This window comes from Artibeus jamaicensis, unplaced genomic scaffold (genome assembly GCF_021234435.1).
Source record: "Artibeus jamaicensis isolate MK-2021 breed Jamaican fruit bat unplaced genomic scaffold, CSHL_Jam_final contig_944, whole genome shotgun sequence".
NCBI classification, from domain to species: domain Eukaryota; kingdom Metazoa; phylum Chordata; class Mammalia; order Chiroptera; family Phyllostomidae; genus Artibeus; species Artibeus jamaicensis.
In genome coordinates, this window is record NW_026522020.1 from 2367764 (window position 1) to 2388171 (window position 20408).

At 52.4% G+C, this 20408-nt stretch overlaps 1 protein-coding gene across 1 annotated transcript in view; it reads left to right on the forward strand.

Annotated features, from left to right (window-relative positions):
• The window catches only part of TRPM8 (transient receptor potential cation channel subfamily M member 8), a 53590-nt gene extending 34132 nt beyond the window's left edge, over nt 1-19458 (forward strand). The window contains exons 19-24 of the mRNA XM_037161456.2: nt 479-650; nt 2529-2706; nt 7290-7480; nt 15158-15257; nt 16299-16332; nt 19408-19458. Coding sequence (XP_037017351.2) covers nt 479-650; nt 2529-2706; nt 7290-7480; nt 15158-15257; nt 16299-16332; nt 19408-19458 — 726 coding nt within the window. The remainder of the gene's footprint in view (nt 1-478; nt 651-2528; nt 2707-7289; nt 7481-15157; nt 15258-16298; nt 16333-19407) is intronic.
• The last annotated feature ends 950 nt before the right edge of the window (nt 19459-20408 follow it).

The following is a 20408-nucleotide window of genomic DNA, read 5'->3' on the forward strand; positions in this document are numbered from 1 at the left end:
GAGCTTCCTTTCCAATACTGGGGCTCTTTGAGGCTGTGGTTTTTATTCAAAGCATATCTGAGGCCTCATGTCACCATGAAGTCATGTTATGGGTGCAAAAAATTTCAAAAAAAAATTAAAGCGTGCAATTCTTGTTTAATAAGGATGGCTTTGATTTTTCTCCAAAACACAACTAAGGGAATAATTTGGGGGTTTAGAGGGTGTGAAGGTCCCTCCTCTGCTCTTAGGCTGGTCCCTTGTTCAGAAAGCTCCTATCACTGAGCTGGTTTGGAGACCAGCAAACTGAAATGTGTCAGTCCGTTTTAATTCTGGAAAATAGAGTCCCCAGACCCAAAGGTGAGGATGGCCATGTTTTTAGATCAGAGAGCAAATGCTGGGTGGCTTAGCTTCCCCGGGCCCTGGAACCTCTGCTCTCTCGGTGGTCAGCTGAGTGGACCTGGCACCGCCCTGACTCAGTTCTGGCGTCTTCTCTTGACAGCTGATTGACGTGTTCTTCTTCCTGTTCCTCTTCGCCGTGTGGATGATGGCCTTTGGCGTGGCCAGGCAAGGAATCCTCCGGCATAATGAGCATCGCTGGAGGTGGATATTCCGCTCGGTCATCTACGAGCCCTACCTGGCCATGTTCGGCCAGGTGCCCAGTGACGTGGACGGTGAGCCCGGCGCGGCCTGGGTGGAGACAGCTGGGCGGAGGCTGTTGCTTCCAGAGCCAGCCTCCAGGGCTCCCCTTGATGACCCTCGGGGCTGTCTTGGAAGCCTGTGGCCTGAGCTGGGCCAGCACCAGGGAGGGAACACTAACCCTCGGAACTTTTCTTTGCTCCTGAACAGAATTTTATGTCCGCTTTGCAGGCGTGTGCCCACCATTTCAGCCCGTCATCTTTAAATGTTAAAAAAAAACAATAGTTTCTCTATATTCAGCGGCAATGTGGATGTTGAGAGTGACAAGCCTCGTTAAGTTCAGAAATGAGTATTGTACTCTCTGATATAACTGGGCACCCACTTATTTAAAGATGAGCAATATTGAAAAGTTTGCATTGGAACCTGGACGTTAAACCTCCAACATCCTCCCGCTGCCAGCTGTTTTTTGGAGGCAGGCTTCCGGTGGCACAGATGGCATGGGCCGCCACCCCCAGGTCCCATCAGGGGAGGGTGGGGCACGTGCAGACTGGCGTGAGCCACGGGGAGCTAAGGCCTCTCTGTGATGCTCACAGTAGTCTGGATTTGTCGCATCCCGATCGGCCATGGAAGAAGCACTGTGGAGTTTTCCTTGCTCTGTGGGCCACATTGCCCAGCTCCCTGCTGTTCTCTCCCTTGTCCTGGAGCCCTCATGCAGTCTTCTGGCTTCTCCTGCTGAGCCTCTTTCAAGATCTGAGAAGCAGCCCTCTTTCCACTCAGCTGCGGACAAGCACCCTGTTGTCATTACCCCCATCCGCCCACTGTGCTAACGTTCTCCTCAGTGAGCGCCATTGGTCCTCGGGAGAGCCCTTGCACTTGGGTTAGTGCCTCCTAGGGGTGGCCGCTCACTGTAACTTAAAGGGCCAGTAGTTCGGCGGGTGCCTGGGAAGCCACACACCTTCTCCATGTCTCTCCGTTCCGTATGGCAAAGCCAGCCCCGCCCCATCCTCCCTCAGCGCCCCTCACTCACACACAGACAAGGCCTCCAGCCCAGGGCGACTCTCAGTGGGCCAGGCGCTTCACCCCCTGCCTAACCTGCAATTTCTCAGGGCGTCCCAATGAAAGCTCTCCCTCCTCCCCTCCAGACTTGGACCTCCTCCGAGGCCCCCTTTCTAGGCTCTGTCGCTGCCGTTCACACAGTTGTGCACGTCAGTGTCCTGTCCTGGACGCCTCCTGGGACTTCACCCCCTGTGTCCAATTCACCAGCCAGTGTTGTTTTTTTCTGCTGTCTTTGAGATCCAGCCATGTTTACCTACCCCACCGCCTCATTGACTGCCTGCTTGGATCTCAGTGGCACCCGTCCCTCTGCTCCGCCCCACCCCACCCCATTCCCTTCAGGTCCTTGTCCCCTGTGCCGCAGCCAGAATGATGCTCTGACGGAGTCTGTCCTGCATCATTCCTCCATGTAAGGCAGACTGATGGCTGCCCGTTGTTTTCAGTGGGCAGAGGGGAGACCTCCCTCCAGGGGGCGCTGTTCCAGGGGAGCTGCCTCCACTCCACCCGCCGAGCTCACGAGCATGTCCTTCTCCCTTCTCGCGGGCTGAGCCTTGGGGCTTGGGTGGCTGCTTTTCCGCCTGTCCAAAGAGGCGGGCAGCTCCCCCAGGGCCAGGACCACATCCACCTTGCCTTTCTTGTACCTCCTGTCCTTGTGGAGTCCCCGGCTCTCACTAGCTGCTCAATAAACACTCGAGTGGGTGAACGTGGGACGCTAAGGCTTCACCTTGGGTGGATAAAGTGCCTTAGAACAGTGCTCGACATATCGCGCGGTCGCCGTCATGTGTGTGGCCCCCCCCCCAGTGTCCCGGCACTTCCCCTGCAGGGGTCCTCACACAGCCTCTCGGTCCGCCCCCGCTCAGGTACCACGTACGACTTTGCGCACTGCACGTTCACGGGGAACGAGTCCAAGCCGCTGTGCGTGGAGCTGGACGAGCACAACCTGCCGCGCTTCCCCGAGTGGATCACCATTCCCCTGGTGTGCATCTACATGTTATCCACCAACATCCTGCTGGTGAACCTGCTGGTCGCCATGTTCGGGTGCGTGCTCCATCAGCCTTGCGCCGGCCTCCGCCTGGGGCGCAGGGGCGGGGCTGGAGGGACCAGGAGCAGAGCCGCGGAGGCCACCCTAGGGGAGCTTCCTCCAGAGCTCTGGGGGACAGGTGATCTGAAGTGGGTGAGGCCTTAAACGGTCTATATTGAAAATACAATGCGTCTCTCTGAGCTGTGCTGGAAGTTAATTTGACACCGGAGACTGGACCACCCTCGGATGCATCCAGACTCTGGGTGTTTAACATCCATTTAGTAATGTCCCGGATCGCCGTGAGGTCGGCGTGACCTTTCCTCCAACGGTCTTGTTTTCCACGGAACGCAGAGGCTCAGAGAACTTGGCCTTTATGTACTTGCTGTTTTAAGATTTTTAGTTTAAGTCCAAATAGAAAGAGTCAGGCGAGTGACTCCCCTTTGGGGCTCATGTCTACCTAGGATGAGGGAGAGCCTGAGCGAGCGATGGTCCGAAATATGTTCATTGCCTTTGGCAATTCTTACTACATTTGGAAAATTGTGGTTTTCATGTCCCCTCACCCTCCTTAGGAGTGTTTCAGCGGGAACACCTTCGTTTTATGCTGTGCCTATAAGGCAGGTAGTCATTTTGAGTAGTGAATCCTGGCACAGACAGACACTTTGGCAACAGAAGGCAACTTAAAAATTATCTGTTAAACTTTGAGGAGGAATAGAAACCCTTGGATGGGGCCGAGTGGGGCACGTGCCTCTGGAGATGTCGTCGGTCAGAGGGGCTGGGCAGGGAGTGGTCACCGGGCTTTTCCGGGTGCAGAGTAAGTCCTCACACTGCAGCCACGGGGACATTTCTGACAGGTCACTGCTCTGCTGAGACCTGTAAAAGGGTTTCAGTCTTTCCCGCAGCGTCCGGGAGCCCGGCGCTGGGTTGGGGGAGTGGTGGTGGAGACGTGGGAGATTAAGGTGGTCTGGGGAGGAGGCCCAGCGAGATAGGCGGGCAGGGCTCAGGTATTGGGCTATGGGGAACCTTTCATGTCATGTAACGGGTTTGCACATTTTCCTGTAGGTAGATTTCTCAGTCCTGACACAGGCCTGTGGCGCCCCCTTGGCTGTGTTGCTCTGAGCACAGTAAAGGAAATCAAGTCAGCACTTTGAAAATCAGTGTGGGAGGCCTCTGCTTGTCTCCTACTGGTGGCTTGAACCTCCTTTTTTTTCATGCTGCAAAATGAGAGGGGGCCCAGGATGCAGGGGGGAACACATTAACCGGCCTGCAGGGATGTTGGGAGGGTGCAGAGAAGTCAGCGTCACAGGGTCAGGGCAGGGCTGGCTGGAGACAGCCAGCCTGTGGGCGAGGAGTAACAGGCAGCAAATGCCTGAAATCCGAGCTTCAGGAGGGGTTCACCTGATTGCATTCTAGCCTCCGAGTCTCTTGTATTTCAGTTTATTCTCAATTCTGCCATTGTTTTGGCACCTACTTTCTCTTTGTGAGTTTTCTGCAGACTTTTCATTCTGGTCTGTTGATCAAACTTTCTATTTTGGTTTTTACTACCAAATGGCTTTAATTGCTGCTTAAAAAATATCGTTCTAACATCTGTTGTACCAGTCCCCTCGTTATTCTTATTCAAACTTTCCTGGCTTGTCTTGTGTATTTAATCATATGGAGGCGCCTAAGCCTCATCTTCTGACATCCTTTTTCTTCCTCCTTCAAAAAAAAAACCCCAACCATTTGTGAATTTTATGATGATGATGTTATCTTTGTAGGAACATTTAGGGGAAGCTGGCGTTTTTAAAAACAATCCAGGAAAAATGGTGTGACTCCCCATTTGTTCACACATGTGCAGTTTCTCAGCGAAGTTTTATGGTTGCATTCATATGAATCTGGTAGATTTTTGTTACATTTTTTCTAGCCATTTTTGTTGTGAATTAGATATTTTTCTAATATTATAAATATTTTTCAATAACCACTTTTTGATGTGTAGGAAGGCTATTAAAGTTTTGCTCATTTATTTTGGAATAAGTCTCCTTACTGAATTCTTTTTATTCTTGTTTCTTTTTTATCATGTCACGGGAGTTTCCTCCTACTTCTTATTTATTAAGCTCTTCTCTTCTTCTTTTTGCCCCTAATCAGAAATGGATGTTGAATGTTGCCAGAAGGCTCTCCAGCAACTATTGAAATGATATTTTTCCTTTTGATCGGGGCTGGGTTGTGAAAATGATGCATTATGTAAATGTTCTCACTACTCAGTCATTCTCTGTTCATCCTTTTCACATCCTGCTGCATCTCATTTAAGCACAGCTATCTGAACCCTAAACATTTGTTATCTCTCCATAACATTTTCAAGGTCAGCGAATTTCTGGAAGCTTGTGTCTCTGCGGGGACCCTGCTTCCTCCTCTCCTGCTCCCAGTCGGGCGCTCACGTGGTTGTAGGCGACTGAACTGTTATTGCCACCAATCTCCCGCCAGCCAGCGGAGGGGGGGCGGAGCTGAGGACACCAGCTGTCACGGGGGATGCAGAGCAGGGGCCAGAGCAGGACCTCTCCCAGGGAAGACACGTCGGTGGGCAGGGAGACTGAGGAGCATGGGTGTTGGTGGGGGCAGGCCCCAGCCTGGGTGGAGGGGTGGCCTCCGAGCTGCTCCGGCTGTCGGGCTTGCCGAGGAGGGTGCGTAGGCCAGATGGTGAGCCAGCCTCTCCTTTTCAGAAAGGGAAAGAGTGTCTAAAGAACATAAACATTGCTTCGGAAGCGCTCAATTTCAGCCAGAACCCTCATGTCACTTTGGCTCAGTTGGGAACTGACTTGAGAGACGAAGAACCTTCTGGAAGCTGCTGCTATGTGGGAAGGTGGACCTCAGTGCGTAAACAAACCTCACACCACCAATCTGGAAATGTACTATTTATGCCAAGTAGCTTTTGGGTATTAATGTCCAGTAATCAGCCAGCTCACCCACACCCCCTGGGACGTGCAGGAGGGTGTGTACGTTCACCCAGGAAAGGAACGTGGCTCTCTGGGTCCACCCCACCCTGGGGTGCAGAGGAAAGCTCTTTGCAGCCAATTGGGTCATCCTGAGGAGCAAAGGACACAGCAGTACGAGGCAGAGTGCTTCTAAGTGGTGAATTGCACCAATGGGAAGCCTTTTCCTGGGCCCTGGCCTGAATCCATTGTGGACCAGGGATGGATGACTTTTGTCTAAGGTCCAGGAAGGGCCTTCACTTTGACCAGATGTGATTTATGTAGTGAGGTTACATTGTCAGTACAAGTTTGAGCCTAATTGTCATGTAGGTTGGCCTGGAAACACTCCAGCCATTGTTAACATGAGAACAGTTTGTGTGATGTCACCATCAATGCAACCTGGCAGCCAAGGAGAGTGGACTGGAATGCACATGTGTGAACAATGACGACTTCACTGTGCTAGTCAGTGGGGGTGGTAGACACCATTGAGTGAGCATGTGTACTGTGTGGCCATCACATTCAAAATGACTGAGTAGAGCAACAAATTTGCATCAAATTTTATGTTAAGCCTGAACATTCCTGTGCAGAAACTATTCAGATGGTTCAGAGGCTGCAGCTGGGGGAACTGGTGATTAGCAGCTCCATCACAACAATGCACCTGCTCATGCATCATGTCTCATGCAGAGTTTTTGGCAAAACATCAAGTCACCCAGGTGACTCAGTCCCCCTACAGCCCGGATCTGGCACCCTGTGACCTCTGGTTTTTCCCCAAACTGAAATCACCTTTGAAAGGGAAGAGACTTCAGACCATTGATGAGATTCAGGAAAATAGGACAGAGTAGCTGATGGTGACTGGGAGAACTGTGTGAGGTCCCAAGGTGCCTACTTTGAAGGGGACTCAGGTGTCATTGTCCTGGGTACTATGTTTCTTGTATCTTGCATCTTCTTCAATACATGTCTCTGTTTTTCATATTATATGACTGGATACCTTCTGGACAGACCTTGCATGTGTTTTCCCAAAATATAAAAATTAGCCATGAACACAATTTTTCATGGCTGCCTAACAGGATCACGTTGATTAAACATAACGTGCGAAGCATGTGGTTAGTGCCGACCCTTTGTGTTGTCCCCTTCTGTTGTGCAGCGGCAAACGGCCCTGTGCGTGTGCCCACTCACACACTGTCTGTTCTCAGTGCCTCCTCAGTCTTGGGGGAAGTTTCCAGAAGAAAAGTCACTGGGTCAGAGGGATGAACCTTTTTAAGGCCCTTGGCAAATGGGAGGGCGTTCTATTCCCGAGAGAGTCAGTCCTTTGGGCCTCTTTGTATCTCACTTAACAATAGACTAACGAAAAAACAGACCCTTTGAAAAGTCCTGAAATAAAAATAAGTTTAGAGTTTTGACATTTTTTTGTGTGTGTGATCGAAGAGAAAACACAAAACAAAAACCACAAGCCAGAAACCATTCCGACCCCTCCTGAAATAGAGGGCTCAGCCCCGTGCTGAGTGGTTCTGGCCGCCCCCCCAGCAGGGACCTTCTGTCCCATCCAGACCCAAACTGTCTGGGTTGGAGCTTAAAATCACTAGAGCTGTGTTTGGTGGTGAAGCAATGGGCACGGGAAGGCCCAAACCTGACCTTGTCTCCCGCTTCCGCCCCGCCAGCTACACCGTGGGCATCGTCCAGGAGAACAACGACCAGGTCTGGAAGTTCCAGAGGTACTTCCTGGTGCAGGAGTACTGCAGCCGCCTCAACGTCCCCTTCCCCTTCGTGGTCTTCGCCTACCTCTACATGGTGGTGAGGAGCTGCTTCCAGGGCTGCTGCCAGGAGGGACCCGCCCAGCCCTCCGCCTGCTGTGAGTGGCATGCCCGCGGGCGCTGGGGTCGGGGGCAGAGATGAACTTCGGGGGTGCAGGCCGGGGCCGTCGCCGGCTCAGCTGCCTGCTGCTCACACCTGTCTGTCTGTCTGTCTGTCCATAAAGCTTGGGCATCAGGCCAGTCAAGGAATTAATCACCATATTTTGCCATGTATAATGTGCACTTTTTTTGCCCAAACTTTTGAGGGAAAAATAAGGGTGTGCATTACATGTGGGTAGTACTAATTCCATATCGGATATAAATGTTTTTAATTCTCTTATGTATGCTTATGTGTTAAAAGTGTAGCTCTAGAAAGCAGTGAACGACATCTGCGTGCAAAACAATACCCTGGAATATGATAATGAGTTTTGTTTCTAAGTATAAATAAGTAAATAATTGAATTTAAAAAATTAAAACAAAGTATTTTTTTTCCTGAACATTTGGGCCCAAAATGGGTGCACAGTATACACGGCAAAATGCAGTCCTCCAGAGAAAGAGGAGAGGCAGACCTGGTCCGTCTGCGGGGGCGGCCCTCTATGGTGTGGTGGCTGTGGACGGACAGATTGATGATGTGAATAGGGTGTTGATTAAGCATGACTTACGGGATGTTGTCACACATGACTTCGCTTCCGCCGCCCTTGGCTGCTGTGAAATTTATTCTCCGGGAGACTTTGGCCTTCCCTCCAGCAGGGCTCTCGACTCTTCCGGTCGCCCTGATGGAATTAGAAAGCTTACAATGACTTGACTTGGTGAAACAGTGTCACCTTAGGAATCAGGACGCACAGCCCAGTATGCTCGCCGGCCCACGCACTGCCGGTTGGGGGGTCTCCCCCGGAGGGCTCGCCTCCTCTCGGCTGGTGGAGTTGTCAGGAAGGGGGGCCGGTGCTTGTCCCTGTTTCTGTGACTCCCTCTCCCCCACGCAGCACTGCCGTTGCTGACCCTCAGCCCAGGGAGGGTGGAGGGTGAAGAGCAGACAGTCCTTTATGGGGACGGGGACCCTGTCCCAGGCTGGCTCTGTGCCCTCTGGCCTGGCACGGGTTGATGTGTGGGCGCTGGGGGGGGTCCTTCAGCAGTTGCCCCGTCACGGCAGTCCCCCGTGGGCAGTACTTTCCCTGGAGGCTGCTCCCTGAGAGCCTCTGGTTTCCAGGGGCCCATTTAGCACACGCTCCATGTGGGGGACCCACCTCCTTCTGGAAGGTGGCGGTCATTGTTTTAGCAGGCCAGTCTGTCCTCTCTCTCCTGTGGTCACCCATCTCCTCAGCCCGACCCCCTTGGGGCTGCAGGCGAGTCTCTCCCCAGGCCCCTCCCCTCCCTGTACCAGGGCCAGGGTCTCTCACCCTCGGATTTCTGGTCGCACCCTGGCCACGGACTCCCTTGGCTTCAGGGAGCACCTGTGCAGCTCTCCTAGCCACAGGTGTCTTCTCGACACCCAATCTGAGAGCCGCAAAGCCGGACAAGTCTCCCCGGTCTGCAGACACGTGTCAGCCATGTTAAGCACAAAAGGAGGAGAGGGCGCTTTTTATTCATCAGAGGTCAGGGAACAAAAGAGGAGATGGAGCGGCATGTTCTCCTGGCCCTCTGACCTCCAACTTGGGCGAGACGATGCGTCTCAGGGGGGTGCAGGGGCGAGGGGTGGGGGTGAGGGCTGGTGGCGGGGCCACCACCCCATCAGGCACAGCACCAGGAACCATGTGCTCAGGGCCCATGAAAATCTTTTACTTTCTCTTAAAGATCAGAAGAAAACTAATGAACTTCTAGTTCACAGAAAGCATGTGGGAATATATTTGCCTTTATACTGATTCAGTCATCATATATTTTAATAGACATTGTTTTAACCCAGGAAGGGGCGAGTAAGGGCAAAAGTGCGAGGGCCTAAGGCGACCGACCCACTTGGGCCCGTTCGTCCAGAGCATCCCCAACTTAATACTAAATGTTCTGCACCCCAGACATCCAGTCGGGTGCCAACTCGTCCCAGTTTGTTGGGGACTGTCCCGATTGTGAAACTGTAAGTCTAGCATCCCAGGAGCCCTATCACTTCGAGGGGCTGCGGGTCACCCTTCTGGGGCCACTGAAGTCTTAAAGGGGCTGGTGTGCTGCCAGAGAACGTCAGCCAGTAGTTCAGGTCGGCCCCAGCCCTGGTGCCCGCGGGGTTTGCCTTCTCTGCCTCCTGTGGGGAAAGCAGAGAAGGGCGGCGTTAGGTCTCTGAGCAGGTGGGTTGTGGGTGATTGTTTAACAGACCATCCCAAAGCCCAGTGGCCGGAAACGACCAGCACTTCTTTTGCTCATGGTCCCGCGGGTTCCCCCCTGGTCCGGGCTCAGCTGGGACGGCTGGCCTCAGTTGCCCCCTGCTTTGGTCACTGGACAGGTGGGCTGTGCCCTGGCTGGGCCTGATGGCCCTGTGCACGCTTGTGTGTGGGGGGAGCCTCCACGTGTCCCAGCTCACGCTCCCTACACCGAGGCTGGGTTCCCATATCAAGCCGTGGCTGCATAGTCGCATGACATCATTTCTGCTGCATTCTATTGGTCAAGGGACATCACAGGCCCGCCCAGTTGGAGGAACGAGCTGGATGCATGGGTCCCCTGGGAGGGCCTCCTTCACCCGGCACTGGCCAGTCCAGGAAAAGTGAGCTTGCCGCTGCCCTACCTGCCCGCCACCCACAGCTAATGTGGGCTGTGCTGGGGGCAGCCTGCGAGGGGCTTCCTTCCCACTAACCGACCTGCCACAGTAATCAGCTTCGACACACCAGAAATGGAAGTGCTTCGCTACCCAGTCCATTCTGAGCAGTCCAAAATGACCTGCGACGTCTTGAACAATTGAAAACAAAATTCCCCACACGTAGGCTGACCCTGCAGACGCATCTGACCCCGTTTGCTGTGCTTGTCGGGGCCTCTCCAAGCTCAGGAAAGTGGAGGCAGGTCTTTGAGAAACAAACTCTTCATGGCTCTCAGTTCTGGGCGGAGTCCCCTTTGCCAGCCTCCCACAATGGGTGCATTTCATGAGAAATCGGAAGATCCATGTCTTCCTCCCTTGAAAAGCACCTGTGCCGAGCCCGTGCTCTCCGAGCCGCATCTGCGGTAGGCGTGGGTGTTAGATGCACAAGCGTGCTTCCAGAACGTGACCTTTAGCAATTTGGGGTAGAAAGGGGTGCCTGGATGTGTATGAATTATTCACTTAGTCTTATCACCAAAAATGAAAGAGCTTTAATTGAGAAGTGTGGGACACACTCATTTCACAGAACGCATAGGGCACCAGGAGAGCTACACGGTGGACGCCTAAACCCCAGACTAGAGTGAAGCAGGGAGGGCTTCCTGGAAGAAGGAAGTACCTAAGTTGAGACCCAGAGGATGAGCTGGAATTTAGCCAGGCAAAGGGGCAGAGGCTGGGAGGGGGCCACAGAGGGAGGCGTGGTCAGGAAGAGGAGGAAGTTAGGGCTGCAGAGGGACAAATAAAAACCCCTGGGCCATGTCCCACAGCCAGGTTCTAGCTCCACCCCCTGGTCCCCCCCACCCCCCGCCTCCTGTCCCCAGCCCACCCTGTCACAATGTGTCATCCTTAATCCCAGGGGAGGGAAAATGTAGACGGGAGACACGATAGTGCAAGAGATGGTGACGTAAGTCCTGAAGCGCGTATCACAATAGTGTACCCCTTTGCTAATGAACTTGTCTCCCTCGACCAGAAGTGAACAAGGCGTCCCCAGATCAAAGAGATGCCCCGCAGGTGCTGGCGCTCCGTCACGTGACATGGCAAGGAGTAGTCGCTTTGGAGTTTGGGGGAGGGTCTTGAGGTGGGTCCCCCACCCCGCACTGGAGCACTGATGGTAAAAAAAAAGTCTCTGTTCCAGCAGAAAAAGTACAGGGTGTGGCACAAACAACACCTAATTTTTACCACATAAAAATCTTTCACTACGAAACCATAAGCGTGTAGTTTGGTAACATACAATATATGACACTCAAGCACACCACGTGAAGTTTCAGGTGAGGTGTTCATGTGGCCGTCCATCTCGCACGAGACACGCACGTGCCAGACCAGCCACCCTCAGCGGCGGTACTGCTGCCGGCCCTGCAGGCGGTGAGGGCGATGCGGGAAGAGGCTGATCTGGGTGGGACCCAGCACCCCTCACTGGAGGTTTACGGGCCGGCCGTGCGCGTCTTCACGTTGGTTTGCAGGGCGAGGCGGAGATTTTCTGCTCTGTCCACGCCTCGCACCCACTGCTCCCCGGTGTCCGGTGGCCCAGGGGCTGCTGGCCCGGGGGTGTGTGTCTCCCTCTGGGCTTCTCTCTGTCGTAGCCGATGAAACAGCCCCCGACCACCCTGCGTGGGGTCACGTTTAATGTCGGGAGCATCATTCCCGTCACGTCAGTGTAGCCCACATGCCGAGACAATTTGGGACACAAAAGATCAATTTTACTAACCTAGGCAATTAAGAAAAATTTACCTTGCTATGAAACATCATTTTTTTTTTTTTTTTGTGGAGTTCCTTAACTACATAGAAACAGAGGCAAGCTGCTCACGAACATGACCTTGGATACTGGCCCTTACCCACTTGCCTGCTGTCCCAGGACCTCGATGTCCTGAAGTCTGGCTTTCAGGATGTAAATGCGCCGGCGACATCATGTCACAGGTTCAAAACTCCTCATCGTCACCTCTTCTAACGGCATTATTTCAAGACACAAGTGTCACCTTTGGGACGTCATTAGACATCACAGCTATGTAACTGCCTTTCTTGATGAAGAAAGGCGTTGTGACGGTTCGGACGAGGTACTGTCTTTCTGCCCATCATTTCACCGCAGAGGACAAAGGGAGTCATTTCGGGCTGAGAGAACGGATGGTCTTCACATCAGAGGCGGGGGTTGGAGGTGCAGGTCTGGAGTCTGTGCTCCAAGACCGTGCCCGAGGTCAGAGGCACGTGAGGACGGGCCTCAGAGGTGTCTTCGGCTGACGTCCTGAAGCCATGTCGTGGAGGACGAGTGTCTATGGGACCTGGGGGGAGCCCCAGGGGGCCACGGAGACCTTCAGATTTGGAGGCAAATGCAAAGCAAGTTTAGGAGATGAATTGCCAACCAGAGACTCTGACAACAGGTTTTGTACTTTTTTTTGTCCTGAATCATTCTAGAGAAAAAAACAAATGCAGATAAAGGTGCAGGGAGGAAGATGAGCAGCTGAGGGAGGTGGTGAAGGTCTCTCCGTGGTGGGTCACCGGGTGGGGTGGGCAGTGGGGGGCTGAGTGCGGGGAAGGCCCACTCTCCAGAGAGGCGGGTGCACAGTCCAGGGTCAGCGGAGCCGGGACGCTGCTGTGTAAGTGAAGACAAGCCCGTCCCCTGGGCTCGGCTGCGGCAGGAAAGGCAGGACGACATTTGTCACGTGTCCTCAGAACTTCATGGTTCAGCACAATGTGAACAGAAAGACGGAAACAAACCCCCCATGTGGCCAGCAGACGGATGGGGGCTTCAGCCTGAGGAAGCAGACAGAGAGGCCAGAGGGACTCGCGGAGCCTGCCTCTGTCTCCCTCATGCCCCAGGTGGGCCGTGATCTTACAGATGGAGAGACACTCGTGCGAGCCCTGCACCTCCTCCCTCCTCACAGGCTCCTCACTCCCAGGAAGGAGCAGGGAGGGGGATGGGAGGCCACCAGAGGATGGGAGCCTTCCCCGCTCTCCTGGTGGTGACTGCAGAAGCCGGGGGCGGGGCCAGGACTCAGCACAGACCAGCCAGGGGTCCTCCTGGGAGACTCCTGTGGCAGAAGCTGCAGCACCGTGGGCGCCACAGCCTCTCCTGGCAACCCGTGCCCTGAATCCACTTCGAGTTTGCCTCCGGTGATGGGGAATTTAAGCTGGAAATTGCTCTTCTTTGGAGAAAAATGCCGGGTTTTTCAAAGAACTTTCAGAAAAGATAAGGTCCAGGCTTCTGTTTTTGGTGACATCTTCAAGCAATTAAAAAAATATGCTACCCAGTAATTGTATTTTTATAAAAGATGAAAAAGTGATTCATATTTATTAATAGAACATTAGAAAAATGCAAGAAAGTACAAATGAGGAAGAGCAAAGGTGAATGTAACCACCACCCACAGATACATAGCAACATGCTGGTATTTATTCTCTTATTCCCCTGTGGTTGTATAATAATTTGATCTGCGCATGCACATTCACAATTGGATTTGTTCATTTAACTAATAACACATCACAACCATTTCCCAAATCCATAAATACCGATCTGCATGACAATTTTTAACTGGAATATTCCAACATCTCAATGCACCATAATTAATTTTACCATCCTCTTGTTAAATGTGTAGATTTTCAGCTCCTTTGTTATCATAGAGTACTGTGATAAACAGTTTTACACATTAATTTTTGAGCACATCCTCTGAGCTATTTCCAGAAGAGATGATTCTAGACCAGGAGCATGTATACGTTCAAGTCTTCTGATCTCGTCTGGCGCCCTGCCGGTCCCCATTCCCTGGGGCCGTGACAGTTCACGTGGGGAGTCTGTTCGCCCACATCTTTGCCAACGCAGGATACGGTTGTCAGGGCAGAACCTGCTACTTCCTGGCTGGGTTGGTGGAAGGGCTCCGTGGTCATTTCCGCCAGCGTTGCCTTGACTAAGTTGGGCGGTTTTTCTTGGTCATTTCTTGGCCATTCCTGCTCTCTGCCGCTTGTGTCCAGGATGGTCTCCCCCTTGCTCTGCTCCGCCTGGGCTTGCACATGCATTTGAATGACAGGAAAAGACATTGGAAACGGCACTGCTAGGAAAAATACAAGAGAAAGACATTCAGTTGTGGATTATTTTCTAAAGTGAATGAGCACCATTTAAAAATGCATCTGAAAAAAATTAAAAAATGAGAAAAATAAAGAAAAGAAGTAAATCTGTGTTTGCTATAATAGCATTTGCTTTGAACCTGCCACCTGCTTTCTGGCTACGTTTGATGCCCAATTAATTCTTCTGAAATCCAGCAGGATGGTGTAATTCTCCCTAAACTCGAACGTGTCCAGGACAAATAAGTAAAAACTAAATGCATTTGTTCCAAGCGGACATCTGCAGGAACGTGTGAGGGTGGCTGTCCCTTGCCTGAAATCCAGGTGAGCTGTCGCTCAGTTTCTTCACTTGCTAGGCCCCTGAAAGGTGAGGCTCGGCAGGAAGCTGGACCGAGACTCTGGCCAGAACGTGCCCCAGGCCCCCTGCGCAGCACAGGGTGCCCCGGGAGGAAAAGAGGAGAGAAGTTTCCCGGAGGTCTGCGCTCAGACTCTCCATCTCGGGGTGGGGTGGTGGCAGGCCTTATGTGCCAAAGTTGCTGCCCTGTTAGGTTGAGGCCGGGCAACCTATCACCAATTATTTAACGGCACATTCAGGGTAGCGTGATAATGGGATCACGGTAGAAGAGGACACAAGGAAATGAGAACCAAAGTCACTCGTGAAATGGTTGTGCTGAGTCACAAAACCAGAGTCAGGCTCCGGGCTGCTCAATGTAGAATAAAGACTGCGTTCCTGGCTCACGCTGCCAGCACTTTCCTTAATGTCCCCTCTTGCTGCTGCCGTCACGAGTGAGTAGCATTAGTCAGGTGAGTGGCTGGGTGAATCGGATTCTCCCAGTCCCAGAATGGCCAAATGCACTGTGGGTGTTGCTTCAGGAGCGAGGGGCAGGTAACAATGTGCATGTTTTTCTCTGTCTCGTTATTCAAGGTTTCACAAATGAAGACAACGAGACTCTGGCATGGGAGGGCGTCATGAAAGAAAATTACCTGGTCAAGATCAACACGAAGGCCAACGACGCCTCAGAGGAGTATGTCAGCCCTTCATTCCCACTCTGCAAGGTGCCCCCGTGTACCAGCCCGCAGGGCTGGGCGAGCTCTGTAAGGAGGGGGCACAGCACCGAGCAGGAGCACAGGCAGATGCTACCCGGGCTGTTGGAGACAGACGGCGAATGTGGGCCAGCCCTTCGGACAGGGCACAGCCACCAGCCTGCCTTCCGCAGGGTCCTGCAAGGCCCTGGGGGAGACGGTGGTGTTTGGAGCCTGCAGGGCAGGGCCTTGGGGCCAGGTGACCAGAGTGTATGTCCCTCTGCAGTGGTTGCAGAGGCTGGTCCGGAAGAGTCCCTCAGGGGATGGGCAGTGGGCCTGCCCTGGCAGGGGCCACCCGTGTGTCTCTGTGAGGAGGGGTAGGGATATTAGAAGATGGAAAAACCATTTGGTTGATGGGTTAGACCATCCCTGAGACGGTCCGGACCGTCCTTTATGGGACCTGTGGAGCTGTTTATAAACATCACGCAGAACTGGATGGGCCCCCAGTCCACAGATGGGCCCCCAGTCCACGGATGGGCCCACGTGACGTTTATGTGGGGCCTCCAGGAGCATTGCTCTTCTTACCATGCGGGTGACACGGTTACTGGGCAGAGTCTCAGATATCGGGACCTCTGGACACCTCCAAATGCACTCGAACAGGAACGAGTAGAGAGAAGCACCGCAATCCGTCAGTGAGCTTCACACAGCCACCAGGGAGCAGGGGACTCTCTCTCTCCGAGTGACAGAGCAGGCGCCCCAGCTTCCTCCACTTCTAGACTCTGAGGCCCTGGTTTTGGAAGGGAGGACAGGCCCTGCAGGTCCCCTCCCACCGCCCCCTCAGCACAGTGGCTTCTGCTTGGGGCACCTCTAACTCGGGCAGCAGTGGGGTTCTGTTCCTGGGGCTCAGGGAGAAAGTACGACAGGTAAATGCAGTGAATGCTGATTTAGCTGGACGTGGAAATGATCTGAATTTTGTTTTTTAAAAGACTGGAAAATGGAGTTTAATAGCTCTCTCTCTCTTTCTCTCTCTCTCCCCCTTGAAGAATGAGGCATCGGTTTAGACAGCTGGATACAAAGGTACAGTTTTGTTTATAGTTTAAGAAATAATATTTTCATCTCTATTAGAGCTTTCAACTGGAAGCCAGTGGTTATGGTCTAAAATTGAAGAAGTTTATTATTAAAAAATAGATGTGGTGTTGACCGTATTCAGCTTTCTTTATTCACTGGGTAGGGTCTGGGTGCCGGAGCGGAATTGTTTCTTGGGTGATCAGCCCAGTGGGGATAGTCCTGAAGTCCCATTTCTATGATCTCCAAAACCTCATCTCTCTAACCCAGGATGGCCTACTTTTCTCTCACCTGCAGAGGCGGGTGGGAGATGCTGGCAATTATGGGAGCACCGGAGAGGCCCAGGGAAGGGTTTTGGGGGTCTGGGAGCCCCTGTGCTCAGCTTTGAGGCCACTGTGTTTTGTTGCCTATTAAACTGCAGGGCGTGGCAGGTGCACGGATATGCACATGAGCATTAGGCATAGGGCGGTTACACCTGGACCTGGCACGGTGTCCCTTCCACCAGGCTCTGTTGGACAAAGCGGTCCCAGGCCGGCCCGGGTCCAGGTGGGGAGCGGGGGGAGCAGCCACTGCTCGGCGTGGGAGCAGCACATGCGTACGGGGAGCGAGGACGTGGTGGAGGCCCCTTTGGAGACATGCCACCCCACGGTGGTGGGTCTTGTCACGGCCGCTCTCGTTCTGCCGTTGTGCTGTTGCTGATTTTCAGCTGTGGGGCCGGGAGGACCCCTGTGTCACATTGGACGTAGCTCGTGATCCTAGCGGCGCGAGAGAAAGGAATGATGCCGGACATGTTTAAAGATCAGGAACAGTTTACAGACTATTAAGAGAATGTAGGAAAGGAGCAATAGGGGACCATGTTCTAAGATGATTTCTATGAGACCCAGGCAATATGTAACATGTGGAAAGCCTCACGTGATATATTCACCTTTTCACATTATGTATTTGCATTCAAACACGTGCTCGCACTGTCTGCTGCTTCTGGGCCTAGACCACATAACACGTAACGTTTATGCTTATGTGTTAGGTCATAACACGGGCCAGCATCGGGCTCAGTGCGGTCACGGCAGACATGGCCCCTGGACTTCGTGAGGGCCCCTCTATTCCGAGGTTCGGGGGGAGGAGCATTTGCAGGCTGAACTGTGCAGAATTAGATGCAGCAGCGGTTCCTCTGCGCATCACCAGGCCTTCCAGGTCGTCTGCTCGGGGAATCGGGAGCTGGGCATTTGTGCGTTTGGGTGTTGTATTTGGGTGTTTGTTCCAGTGTGTTGTGTCATTCCTGGGCTCCCTGGGGTGGCCCTGCAGGGAGCTGGTGGGAAGTAAGACTGAGGGTGGGCTGATGCTGCAGAAGCCACGCTTCGGTGCTGGCCGTGCCCTGGACATGCAGAGGATGGACGGGACGGAGACCGCTGTGGACGGGCAGAGAGCAGCAGGCAGGAGCCTCGGGCCGCCTGGATGCCTGCTGGGTCTGTGCAGAGGTCATGGGGAGCCCGGGGCACTGACTGACTCCTAGGGACCAGGGAGACCTCCCGACCGAAGGAGGGAGACACTGTCAATGGGGGCAGTGGACCTGAACAGTGGGGGTCATGGGAGATGGGGGCTGAGGGGGTCACGTATCATGGAATCATACCAAAGGCTGTCTACATGCACGTGCAAGCCGGGGTCTCCGGGACCTCCGAGAGTACCTGCGGGTTCGGGCTTCTTCACATGCCCCTGGCTGTGGACCTCAGCCCCTTTGCTGGTTCCCGAAAGAAGCCCACCTCCACCATCATCCTGTAGGTCTGGGGAGACGTTGGCGGGTCCCAGGGAAGACCCCAGGTTCATAACAGAGAGCCCGGGGGTCACCCACGGGGTTTCACTACCTCTCCCCCTCTCATCCTGCTCCCTGCTCCTTCTCCGGGTTTTTCCACCCTCCATCCTCTGTGCCTCCTCTTCTGAGCAACAAGAGATAGACTTTCCACCCAGAGAAAATGTAGGGATCATCACTCGTTTCGTGAGCAAGTTCTTGGAATCTTACTCCCACTTCAAACAGCGTATCAAAGCCACTCTGCCACCAGTTAGCACAGAGCGCGTCCAGTGCCCAGAAATCACACGTCTGGGGGTGGGGATCTCACTGCACCTTGCTTATGTTAGGCAGGCTCTAACCCCGAGGGCTGCTTTTTGTTCTTAAGAAAAAGAAAGTTAAGCCCTGGCTGGTGTAGCTCAGTGGATTGAGTGCGGGCTGTGACCCAAAGGGTCGCTGGTTCAATTCCCAGTCAAGGCACATACCTGGGTTGTAGGCCAAATCCCCAGTGGGGGCCACATGAGAGGCAACCACACATCGAGGTTTCTCTCCCTCTCTTTATCCCTCCTTTCCCCTCTCTAAAAAATAAGTAAATAAAATCTTAAAAAAAAAGAAAGTTAAATGAAGAGGTTATTAATGAAATGAAGCCTAAGTTAAACACAGCTCTTTCCTGAGTGAGGGACATAGCAAGTTAGAAACCAAGGTATAGAAATTGTGTTGTGTCTACAGTTTTGATCAAGTGTGCAGCCATGGTGTGTGATTTCGAACGAGCTTCATGCACCTTGTGAAATAAACTTGTGAAATATGCATGTATCAAAAATAATTTTATTAGGCCTTTTTCCCACATTACTCTACCACGTATACTGTTTTGTGGTGAGGGGAGAGACTTGGCAAAAACTTGACTTATTAATATTATATATTATTTTCATAGCATTATTATCAAAGCATAACTTTATTGTATCGTAGCTCATAACTTATATTAGTATTTGTTATGTGGAACATTATTTCTAGATAGTGTTTCTCTCTCGTGAAAAATCTATGCTTTCTATGTAGGAATCACTAGTAACGTGCATTTGAGTAAAGCCAATACTAGTTGATGGGAATGGTCCCCTGCTCGAGATGTGATTCCGGAAAGGAAGCAGGGGACAGGGGCCGGAGTGTCCCGTCACTCATTCTGTGCTGCACAGCATGTGCTACACTCCCCGTCTGACGCACAAGCACGTTCGCATTTCGTGGGAAAACTAGAGAGCTATCATTTACACTCCAAAGTTGGCAAATCGGACTTAAGACCAGTTCTTTCCCCCCAGCTGAATGATCTCAAGTGTCTTCTGAAGGAGATCGCGAATAAAATCAAATGAAACTCATGGACGGCGATGGAGAAAAAGTCTCATTCCAACAAGGTGAGTCATCTCAATGGATTTTTTTTCTCTGAAAATGTACATATTTTGAGACTGGTTTCAAAATTGTGATATTATTCTCAGGTCTTTTATTTCACACATTATTGGATTGGAAATGACATGCTGTGTAAAACACGTGAGCACTGTCGGGTTGTAGGGAGGAACGAGGGGAAGCCGCGCCCCTGGTCACACTCCATTCCGCACCAACTTTGCTCCCAGCCCTGCACAGCCGGCCCGAAGTCCCCCGTCTGTCTGGCTATTCTAAAAGCGCTTGCAGCCTGTGCAGCTATTTTGGCAATAACTGAATCAAGGTCACACTGCTCAGCGGCTCCCCTTTTTCCCCCCTTAACTCTATGTCCCTGATGTCTTTATATGTTAGTGCCTAAAAACTGTACCTCGTTCTCACGACACGTCATTGATGCTTTTTGCTATGGGACGTAGATACGCGTGCTCTCTTGCTCGTTTCGTTGGCAGCAGATATGTATCGATCCCCTTTGATTACCAAACACGTTTCAGTAAAGCATTCGAGGTTTTTAGCAACAGCTCATTTGCACAATAAAAATGGAATTCAATTAAGTGGCAAAGCTGAACCCAACGCTTGGCCCCACATGTTACCATTTGCTTTAATTATGTTTTCCCATTACCTGTCCAAATTCTGAAACCAAAGCTAAAAATGTTGTTAGGGACACAGAGAGCCAGGGGGGAAACAATGGGCATTCCATCTGAGTAGATTTTTTTTTTGAGAAAGGGAATTGCAAGGAATGAAAACACATTAAGGAATGAAAACCCTCTCTCCCTCCCTCCTCCTGCTGAGGGCCTACTAAGTGCTGAGAGGCTCATGCCAGACCGTGCTGAGGCTCAGGCACCGAGTCCTGCTGTGCATTAGGTGCATTGTGGCATTTGTCTTCCCT